The 12,119-nt window shown below is 35.3% G+C and overlaps 1 protein-coding gene across 1 annotated transcript; it reads left to right on the top strand.

The window, feature by feature from the left end:
- LOC129895459 (uncharacterized) lies at nucleotides 1–8,281 on the top strand. Its single transcript, XM_055971180.1, has 5 exons — nucleotides 1–243; nucleotides 1,900–3,217; nucleotides 4,563–4,832; nucleotides 6,820–6,975; nucleotides 7,699–8,281. The coding sequence occupies exons 1-5, from the start codon at nucleotides 236–238 to the stop codon at nucleotides 7,816–7,818; spliced, it is 1,872 nt and encodes a 623-aa protein (XP_055827155.1). The 5' UTR covers nucleotides 1–235; the 3' UTR covers nucleotides 7,819–8,281.
- Nucleotides 8,282–12,119: the final 3,838 nt, after the last annotated feature.

Raw genomic sequence — 12,119 nt, 5'->3', positions numbered from 1 at the left:
TCTACGCCGTCTAGGTTTTAACAACCAAAAAAAACATTTTTTTTATAGCTAAATCAAAATTGTCCAAAGGAGAAGCAAGAAAGAACAAACAAAAAAATTCCTTTGTGACAATGGTTTCTTCAACGATAATTTACCCTAAATGTTCTTGTAAGCTGCCATTAATCACCACCTGCGCACGTTAGTTTCAATTGAAACATTCCCAAACAGTCACCAATTAATCTTGTTTTGCATCGTCATGTCAAGGTTAGTTTGAATAAAAGATGCGGTTTTGATTTCTAATTTATGTTTTTTTTGATGAATTTTGGATTTTTAATTTGTGGGGTTTTCTTATTTTGAGTTTTTAATTTGTGGGGTTTTGCTCTTTTGAATTTTTTGTTGATTCTTGATGTTTGTTTATCTTAGTTGGGCTGGGGTGGGTGGGGGGATAATTTGAACCATAGTCAAAAGTAGATGAGTAAAGTTGGAGTTTTTTGTTTGTTTTTAATGGTGGTGTCCGGGCGAGGTTACGCATAGTTGGACTAATGCAACGTGCAACTGCTACTTCCCACCGGCACAGGTAATTGTGCGGCTTGGCCAAATGGGAAGAAGTCACCTAGTACTTTTGCGTCTGCTGGGATTTGAACCTGATGCCTCATGGTTCTCAATACACTTAGTTGAGTAAAGTTGGAGCCTTTTCCACGAAGTATGTCCACAGTAGTCTATGCTATAGCTTCGTAGCATAGGGGATGAATTCATTTCGTTAATCTTTTGCAATGAGTGAGTGAGGTAAAGAATAAAAGTTTCATCAGATAAGAACATTAATCGTTTGGTTATTTGGATGTTTTGGTAGCTATGCTATATGGAGACCCAACTAGTTACTAGCTGAGGTAGTGATTTTAACTGGAAAGTTTTTTTTTTCTTTCGGATTCGTGTGGGCTTTGTCTTTAGAAGAACTTCCCCTCTTTGGTTCTAGGGTTTGTATTTGATCTTTTTAAGCTTACTGAGCGGAAGTAGGTACCAAGATGAAGGTAAATGCTTACATATAAGTGAAGGAAGCAAATTTGTTTGGATATGAATGAGCAGCACCATAACCAATGTGTTGTGATCATAGCAGAGTCCAATTGTCAGGTCACAGAGAAAAACAAGAAGAGAAACGAGTTGAGTGTATGAAATTACTTTAATACCAAACCTCTACCACACTGTAAAAAGAAAACATGGTAATGTAGAAATGGAAGAGCAAATTTCTAAAATCCAACATTGTTCTGGAACTCCTCCTTTCTTCTCCTGAAACCTAGATAAGTCCAGACCCTTAAATAACGGAAGCATAACCAAAATAAGTTTGTCAAACTACTTGGCATGTTGCAGAAAGATTTTTAGCAATCAATTGGTTGACCCTTTATACTAGTGATTTATCAAAAGCAATAAAATTGAACCCTTATGTAAAACTTATTGGTCATTATTTGCTCAACAATCCACGCTTTTGTATGGCATAGCATTACCATGTTTTGAGAGTAGAGCCTACAAGACCACAAATGTGTGTTTGACCTGGTTAGGGGGGTGGGGGGGGGGGGAGGGTACCGTAAGAAGGGCCCTGTGACGACGACGACAACAACAACAACAACAACAACAAACCTAGTGCACCACTTGTGGTTTGAGGACGGTATGGTGTACGCAGACCTTACCCATAAAGGTATGGGGAAGAAGGGTCTTGTGACACTGTCAAATATTTAAGAGAAGTTAAAACGTGGAGGGAGCATAGCTGTTCTATGATTCCATTAGTGAATTCCTAATGGATGTTGTTTTTGCGTATTGATTATTTTGATAGTACTTAGATTGCTTTTGATTTTTGAATGCCTTGGTCTTTTGTTGTCTCATAATGCATTTTGTAACTCGCTATTGTACTTTTGACTTTTAATGCAGATTCTTTAGAATTGGTAGTACTAAAAGAGTTGCACAATCCCTTGAAAAAAGTCAGAGAGAAAAACATGGATTGCTTGTTAGGGTTGGGATATGTTCTTCAAAGTACAGATTTTATGGACATTACACATCGTCTGCTAGAGGATACGCTTCATTTACTGGGTATAAAGTACAAAACAGTATGTGCAACAATTTTCACAAGATACAATCAGCCACTTTGTCGAGCAATCCTAAAGCACATCATGCCCGACTTGCTTGGAGGAGGTTCTTACTGATTTCTTTTTACAGGGGAAGAACTTTTATGCCATTAAGTAGAATTGCTCAAGCAGTTAGTTTGGCTCTGTGCCGCTCTGCCGTTGTTGTTCCTGGTATATTTGCCTTAAGATATGGAAAGAATGTAGCAGTGGCAGAGGCCCTGCCGGTTGTGGACCTTTCCGCTCCAAGGAATACATTTTATCTACGTGCACAAGATAGTCATGCTTTATTTACTCGACTAATCCTTTCAGCATTTGAAGGTGCTGTTCTTTTGGTGAGAGCTTTTTATTTGGCAATCCTGTTCTCTCCAAGCATTGCAATGGCTCCATTTGCAGAAGTTCTGGGACCTAGGTTCAGGAACTTATGGCTTCAGGTTGTTCACCGGACTCTTGAAAGAGCAGGTCCGGCGTTTATAAAATGGGGCCAATGGGCGGCTACACGGCCGGATCTGTTCCCAAGAGATTTGTGTGCTGAGCTGTCAAAGCTTCACTCACAAGCTCCTGAACATAACTTCGCCTACACTAAAAAAGTTGTTGAAAAAGCTTTTGGTCGCAAGCTTTCCGAGATTTTTGACGATTTTGAGCAGACCCCTGTAGCATCTGGTAGTATAGCTCAAGTGCATCGTGCTTCCTTGAAGTCTAGATATCCTGGTCGAGTGATCAAGCCCATGAAAGTGGCAGTGAAGGTTAGACACCCTGGAGTTGGTGAATCAATTAGAAGAGATTTTGAGATTATCAATATAGTCGCGAAATTATCAGGGTTCATACCATCACTAAAGTGGCTTAGATTGAATGAAAGTGTCCAGCAATTTGCTGTCTTTATGATGTCACAAGTTGACCTAGCAAGAGAAGCTGCCCATCTAAGTCGTTTTATTTATAATTTTCGAAGATGGAAAAATGTCTCTTTCCCTAAGCCTGTTTATCCATTAGTTCATCCGGCCGTGCTGGTGGAAACTTTTGAGGAAGGGGAAAGTGTCGCCCACTATGTTGATGAACTTCAGGGTCATGAGCGACTTAAGAGTGCTCTTGCTCATATTGGAACTCATGCACTTCTCAAGATGCTTCTGGTAAGTTTTCTTTGATGTACTTTGTTCGAATTTCTTGTCTTTTCATGGATTTGTTTTTGGTTCATCATATAGTAATTGGTTTCCTAAAATTTGTCTTTTTTTTTAATTATGGGCCAGATGCAACAAAGCATGTATCTTTTTTTTTCTCCATAAAAGCAAGAAGCTAAAATTTTAACTGTGATTGGATCCAAAAGAGTTTCTACATTTAGTTACTTTCAATGGATCCTTCTTTTCTTTCTACTGTATAATATAATTGGATACACTCAAAATAAAAATAAGATTCTCAATTACTTTTCCACATGCTGAAGACTCCGTCAAAACATTAGATAAATAAAGTTAATTTCCGTCAAAACAGGAAATAAATAAAGCTAATTTGATATTCCTTAGTATTATTGGTTCCTTTTTTCTTTTTTCTTTATACATAAATCTGAGATGAGTATTGGACACATATATGGGTCTATACATTTTAAGGGGTTGTTTGGTAGGGTGTATAAAAATAGTATTGAATATGGTGTATTAGTAATGTTGGAATTAGTTATGGTTACCTTCGTCTCAAAAAGGAATGCTGAGATTAGTTATGCGGACATTATTTTTTATTGACTGTTTGGTTTGTTGTATTAAATGAATAGGGTGTATTAGAATAGGTGTAGTATTGAATAGTCCTATTATAATAGGAATAGTACCCCATATTGTTATTGCCATGGTTTACTATGTATAAGAATAATATGGAATAAAGTCTGTATTAGTTAGACATAGGTTGAAAACACTACCAAACAAGGGATTGGATAAATACCAAAGCTAATGAATGTGTTCTTTTCTCTAATACCTCCTACCAAATGACCCCTAAGAGCAAATAATGTTATATGTTTGTGGAAAGATATCCTATATGCTTTTGCTTGATGTCTCAATTCATTTTGCATGTGCATATATTGTTGGTTGTTCAGATATATTTCTTTTTGCTCGTCTCCTGTTTCTTCTGCATAAGATAATGAACAGCATTTGTCTTTGCATCAAGATGTTACTTTCTTCCAATATGTTCAGGTGAAGAAGCAGTTCACTAGTAACTGGTTTCACCCTAATGCTCTCAAAGTTGATTTCAAATAAACTCTCACTTTGAGATATAGGCTGTCGCTTGTACACAGGCGCAAGTGGCAACCTACTTATTATTGACAGTGGGCAGACCGCGAGGCTATTTTGTTGCTCTTCACGTGTTTCTTTTCATGCTATTTCATTTATTATTTGAAAGCTTAGATGTAAACCCGACATAATAAATGGAAAGCGGAGATGTGTGTGTTTGTGTGAGAGATATTTTACTAGTGGAGCTAAGGTACATTCTTTCTTTCAGGTTGACAACTTCATGCATGCAGACATGCATCCAGGAAATATTCTTGTCCGTGTAACACAGCACAAATCCTCTCAGAAACGTATGTTCAAGTCAAAGCCCCATGTGATTTTCCTTGATGTAGGCATGACTGCTGAACTTTCTCAGAACGATAAGTTGAATTTGCTAGAATTCTTTAAGGCTGTTGCTCGTCGAGATGGTTCCACTGCAGCGAAGTGCACTTTAAATCTATCAAAGAAGCAGAATTGCCCTGATCCAGATGCCTTCGTTAAGGTGAATTCTTTTCTCATTAAAAATTTATTTTCTATTTCAAGGTGATTCTCAAAGACTTGAATTAGAAACTTGGATATGCTTGTTTCTACTTACATAGTGACTTTTGTTTTTGGACTGGTTTAACCAAAGTACTTTGACTAGTTACCTATCCTTAAAAATAAAGTTAAATGAAGCAATACCATTAGATTGTAATGCTAGTTGTCACTTCATGAGAAATTGGGCTGAATCTCCATGGTTTCCCTGTTCTCTAAATGGTTTTCTCTCTTTTAGGTTCTTCATCAAAGTGCCTTTCTGGGTGTCAGCATTGGGGAATTTGTCCTGAATGTTTACCCTTGATAGAAGAGCATGCCAAACTTCTCCTCTTTTTTTGATAAAGTAAGAGCATGCTAAACTAATTAAAAGAGATAAGGAAAACTAGGATGCAATGTGCCAGAACCTTGATATTGCTTTTCTTGCCATCATGATAGCGTCATCTACTCAGGGGTACGACTTGCAATCATTTAGTCTTTTCCTCGACACTGGTGTCACAGGAAAAGCACAATTTAGAATTATATATGGCAGATCATGATTACTGGGCATTGTAGTCAATGTCAGATCCATCTCCTTTCAAGTGACAACAACTAGTGACCCAGTTCTTGTAAGCATCCTGCAGAGCCAAATCCAATTATATTCTCTTTGTGTTCATGGTGTCTGGAAAATCAGATGCACAGAGATAGTGGTGACTTTATCAGTTCTCCTACTGGTGTAGATAATTGTGAAATCAGCTTGCACGCTGCATATCTCTTGTAACGCTCTGGTTATAATGAATGGTGAAAACATGATTTCTTATAACATCCTTGGACCGCTAAAAATGTTGCTTAAAAATGATCTATTTTCCAAAAACTTCCTACATCATTGAGGAAGTAGAAAGAGAAGTTGATAGGGAGCAAAACGTTTTTGGCTGACAGACTAGCTCAGATAGAACTAAACTTTGCAAGTACGGATGCAAATACGCTACAACTTTTTGAGCTACCTCTGTCGTCGGTGGCTGCTGCTCTTGAAGATGATAGAATAGGAATGTCTTTCCGGAGATGGACTAATCATAGAAGCTCTTCATCGTTTTGTACTAGTCAGCATTTATCTAACTTTCAACGGGTTGTAAATATTAGTACTGCTACTAATACCTCTGCTCACTCTATGTTAGTACCTTTATGCACGACTACTGATGGGTTAGACCCCCAGCCTTGTAATATCTAGTGCTGCATTTTACTATGAACTATCCTTTTCACCAAAAAAAGTAAAGAGAACAACAACAACAACAACAACAACAACAACAACAACAACAACAACAGCCTAGTGAAATCCCACAACGTGGGGTCTGGGGTGGGGAGGGTAAAGTGTACGCAGACCTTACTCCTGCCAAGGAAAAAAAAAGTTGATACATAAATGAAATAGGTTATCATGGTGGAACTTTGCATCTGGTGTTTTTAGTTGTTTTTGTTTGTTTGTTTGGGGGGTGTCGAGATCTTTTCTTATTGTCAAAAACTCTTCACATCCTCCTTCCCTAGAAATTTTTGAATATTTCAGGAGGCTCCTTTCTTCGTACAGATGCTCATAGGCGAAGGAGACCATCCTTTGCTCCTGTCAACAGGATCAAAACAGTGTTCCAATGTGCAAGGCCCTTTGGTGAAGAGGTCAAATAGTCGTGATCCATTCATATTACTTTTGTCTTAGGGGCTGTGTCTAGCAGCTGGTGAATCCTATCCAGTACCGGATTGGATTTGGATATTTAATGCAACCGCACTCCCCTACATGGAAGTCTAATGGTTTGGAGACATTGTTTTCATGGATCTACTGTATAATGGCCTCTTTATAACCACTGCCAATACATCTGTTTTGCTTTGGATTTGTGCCAAGTTTTGTATCTTAAAACATTTGTAATGTGAACAATTTCTTTCTTCCTCTTTTGTACCTGACAATATCTAGTCTTTGTCTTCTTACTAAACAGGAAGTGAAAGAGTCCTTTGATTTTTGGGGGACTCCAGAAGGAGATTTGGTCCATCCTGCAGACTGCATGACGCAACTACTTGAACAAGTTAGGCGTCATAGAGTGAACATTGATGGCAACGTGTGCACTGCGATGGTTACAACTTTAGTCCTGGAGGTAGTTCTTCCTATATCACTTCAGCTTATATTAGATTGTAAATAATTAATGAGTGAAGGGTCAAAAACACATCTAAAATATTTTTTCTTGGAGATTCATACTTGAACTATTAGGTATGCGTGTTTCCTACCTCAACTATCAATTATTTCCTTTTCCTTCCTAATGATATTGATATTCAGGTAGGAAAAGGGAATAACTAATAGTTGATGTGTGTTTTGATAAATAGTTGATAATAGTTCAGGTAGGAAAAGTGAACACCTTATCGTTCAGGTACGAAACTGAAAAAACCGGATACTTTAGGTGTATTTTTGACTCTTCACTCGTAATTAATTGAACATAGAATTTATGCTAGGATGAACTCCCTCTGTTTCAATTTGTTTGTCTTACTTTCCTTTTTAATCTGTTTCAAAAGGAATGCCTCTTTTCTTTTTTGGCAACTCTTTAATTTCTAACTTTCCACATGACATGTTTAAGACCATACGATTGAAGAGCATTTTGATACATTTTACATATCTTTAGTTTAAAACCACAAAATTCAAAAGTCTCTCAACTGCCAAGTCAAATCCAGACAAACAAATTGAAACACAGGGAGTACATGACACTACCAATGATTACTTAACTTAACCCTCCGTCACCTCTACCTGTGGACGACAAAGGGAATAAAACCTAATGAATACTATTTCTTCCGTACTATATGTGACCCTGTTTATCTTGTTGCTGCAGGGCTGGCAACGGAAACTTGATCCAGATTATAATATAATGCACACACTACAGACATTGCTTCTCAAAGCCGACTGGGCAAAGGATCTTTCCTACACAATCGAACAGGTCATGGCTCCATGAAACTTCCCTCGTGTTATTGCAAAAGAATCTTCTCACAAATCGTGATATACAACACACAAATGTATATTTTAGCCCCAAAAGACCAAAATCATGTCTCTAGTTTATATTTTAACCATTTAGGTAGCAACATATCTGCCTCACAAGATTTTGTTAGGGAAAATATCTTTTATATATATATATATATATCGATCACGAATAATACTGACCTCTGGAGCTTGACACTTGCGGCAACAATGGCGAAAGGAAGTGTAATATCTTCCTAAGTTGAATTCATTGATTTTTCGTTTTTTTGTTTTCTTTTTCTTTCTTTAATTAGTTTTATCTAGGGAAAAAGAAAGATGAAAACGTTAGAATATTGTTCTCATCCCTACAGTTTTCCTTTCAATGTATGTAATTTTTCTAGTTTTTGTTGTGCTTTATTTTTCAATATATTAGAAGGAAAAATACAATTTTGTTTGAAGCAGTTATTGTTGGTTGCTAATGTTAAGCTGTTGAAAGAACAAAAGGTATACATGAGTTGTCTTTTTTTTTTTTACATCTTTTATTACAAAATCTTTTTATAACTATACATTTTGTTTCTTGTGCTTCGATTATCGCATTTTTTTTTTTGTTATTGTTTTTTGTTTTTTGAATGCTACGGTTTGATTTCCCTATTGCTTGCTATATCCCCTCTTTATTTCTGTATTTACTTTTCAAACTACTCTGATATGCGTTTACTTGAGCTGAGGGTTTTTCGGAAACAACCGCTCCACCTCTTAAGGTAGTGGTAAGGTTTGATACAACCTCTCAACCCTTTTCAGATCTCACTTATGAAATTACGCTGAATATGTTGTCATTATTGATACAATTTGGTTATCTCTAGATTGTTGTGCACCAGATCCTTTGCATTCACTATGATACTTGGGGTTGGTTTGTTGTACTTCATAGCTCTAAAAGGTATTGGCTTAGTTCGAGTGACAAAAGTTGAGGGATTTGTGACTTAGGTCACAGATTGAAGCTCTATGTTGTGCAAATTGTTTCGTATTTAAGTGGAGAATTGTATAGGGTGTGCGCATCATGCTCAAGTCTTGAATGCCGCGGTCTGTTCTTAAATAGGTGTTGAGAAATTTGCGACTTAGATAACAGGTTCAAGCTCTATGTTGTGCAAATTAAGTCTTGTATTTAAGTGGAAAAGTGTATTGGGTGTGCATCATGCCCAAGTTCCAAATGCGGCACTTCCACTCGACACCTTCAGACCGATGGGTTTAGAAGTCAAGTTCCCTTTTACCTTTGCTTTTGCCTTTGCAGTTGAGGTCCAATTTCACGCTTCCATTACCTTTGGGAAGGCGTATGCCCCTAAACCCTATCTATTTGAGACTGTCCCTTGGTCCGTAGGTTACATAAGGCTAGATGGATTCTCGATCACCAGAAGCTAAATACACAATATAATGTTAAAGTTTGTATATTAGATAGTAGATAATGGTCTAACGGTAAAATCTTATCTGTATTTGGTGTTTATATCAACTCAATAAGTACATGACACATGTTATTATATACACTCTTATTGCTATATACACAATGTATATACCTCTTTTATTTTCATCCTATTTTCCATATATCCTCATGTAATATAAAAATCATTTCATATTTTTATAATGCTCCATTTTAATAATTTATGTGCCAATATCTCTGTAATGCATATATAAAAAGTTAAAACAACATGTAAAGGTTCTCGAAAAAACACTTGTGATTACAGCAAATATGAGTAATAAATAACAATATAAACAATCAAAATACATGTGAAAAAATTATACAACAAAATGAAATAAATTGTCCTTCCTATATCCTTGTTAGCAATCTAATTTATCTTCAGTATAGCATCCAAATTGTCACTATATTTCCTTTCAACATCTTATATTGTCTCAATGCGATTCTGATAGTGCAATCCTTCTTCGAACCTTAAGTGAACTAGGGATACTTTGATCACCAGACTGCGCTTTTGCCCTCCTTCAAAAATATCTATCTTCGACGAAAAAACGTCTTACCCTCAACATCTTCATTTACGATACGAAGAACTTGTTTAGGAGGATCAATTCTCCAAATTTGAGGGTTTTTCAAATGATGTCCCAATTGTGCAAATTTGTCTGCAGCTCGATTTCCTTCCCTAAAAACGTGTGTTACTATACAACTTTTTGTTTCAGAAATAAGCAAATTTATACGATTAATTTGTTTTTGCACTTCTTGACACCTAACAACTCTTTTTTGTTCAATAACTTCAACCAAAGACTTAGAATCACCTTCGAGCCATACTTTGTCCCAACCATTTTCAAGTATCAACTCGAGACCTCTGGTTAAAGCTGTTAATTCAGCAATTGTGCTATTGGATTTTCCGATTGATTCAGCATACCCTAATAAAAATTTGGCCTCGTGGTTCCTGAAAATACCTCCAATGCTTGATTTTCCTGTTTTGCATTTGCATGATCCATCAAAATTTAATTTTGTCCATCCTATTTTTGGTTTTTTCCATGATACTGGAATTAAATTTAAACTTTCCTTGTGCCAATTCCTTAGAAGTAGTTGAAATGGCTTTTGATGAATCACCCTTTGATATCCCAATATTCTAGAAATATACAACATCCTTTATTTCTATAAAAAAAAAATGGTTTTATTGCCTACTTTTTTGAATAATAATTAGGAGGGAAGAAAAATGTAAAAACTAAAACTAAAAAAAGAAATTAGTCTTGGATGAAAAATATAGCTCCATGAGAAAAAATTATGTCATATGATGAATCCTATATGATTTATGAAGAAAATATTGTAATATCAAAAGTGATTCTAGTTCTGCTTACCCTAATGAAAAAATGTAAAATAAAATAGAAAAGATTAATCTCGAATGAAAATATAGTCCCATAAACGAAAAATGTTTCATGATGAAATCTATGATTAATAGAGAAAATATTGCAAAATCAAAAGTGATCCTAATTCTGCATACTTTTATATGAAGAAATGAAAACATAAAAAATAAAATCGTTTTTTTCTTTAATCTTGGATAAAATATATATTTCCATGAGGAAAACCCCCTTTCATGATAAAACATATACTGATGAAGAAAATATTACAGAATCAAAAATGACCTTAGTTTACGATCAGATGAATTAACCTCCGGAGAAGCTTGTGTATGCATAAAGGTTGGTTTAGTTTCCTCAAAATTATGAAAACAAAGTACATGAGGATGCAATATACATCAAGACATTTTAATTGAGCATGAAAAATGAGATTATTATTTATTTATTTATTTGCATTGAGGATTTTGAGTGCAAAGAAAGGAAGGTAAATTATTCATTTTTGAGTCATGAAGAAAAGGCAAAGGATTGAATTTTTTCTTGAAAAAGTTTGCATGAATAAATATTCTATAAAATTAAGACCATAATATATATGCAATGGAAAATCAGTCATCATTTAGTGGACTTGTTTCAAACTTACTAGTTACCATTTACTTCTAACTGTAAAAAAAAGTTAATGATTCTTAAAAAAAGCATCATGAATATTCATTTTAGTGTTTATGGTGATTAAATATATTACCCTAATGAATAGGAGATTTTACACATTATCCATTCATTTTTGTTTAGTTTTCAGGAGTAATATTTAAAAAAGCCTAGATTTGTTTCGAAATTTACGTTTGAAAGGCATCTGATCATTGATAAATTAAATGATCAATTATATGCCTAAAAGCTTGTGACAAACTTGTACAAGATTGGGCTTTTATAGATCATTGTATAGCCCACTATATGAACGAAGGGCTTTTAAAAAATAGAGATTACACAAATCTCATAGTGTTAAGAGCTAATTATATTTTATTTTTATTTTTTTTTTACAAATATTAAAATATTTTTAAATTTGATGGAATTCATATACATCCCAAAATATCCCGGTACATCGCGTCTCGATTTCGGATATATCCCTCGACGTCTCAACATACTGCATCTATGGTCCGGATACATCATGTAAAGTGATTTATCCGATCGATACATCGAGTAAAGTGATGTATCCGAGAATAGGAGAGAGTAGAAATTTTTGTAATTTTTTTAAATGATAGGAAATATTATAGAATATGGTAAAATAAGTTGTGTATTTAGGTAATTTTTTCTTTTAAAAATGAGAAAATGACTATCCTAAACAAGTTTCATATGTGATATTCTAAGTTTATTGTCTCCTCTCCACCTATCAAACATCTCTAATCCTCACCCCTTGACCATTCCACCCCCAACCACCCTGAACCCCCACTCCCGACCCTATTCCGCCAATATGATATTTTGATAAAT

Source organism: Solanum dulcamara, chromosome 7, assembly GCF_947179165.1.
Source record: "Solanum dulcamara chromosome 7, daSolDulc1.2, whole genome shotgun sequence".
NCBI lineage: Eukaryota > Viridiplantae > Streptophyta > Magnoliopsida > Solanales > Solanaceae > Solanum > Solanum dulcamara.
Note: the sequence above shows the minus strand (reverse complement) of the source record. Positions and strands in the feature narration are given on the sequence as shown.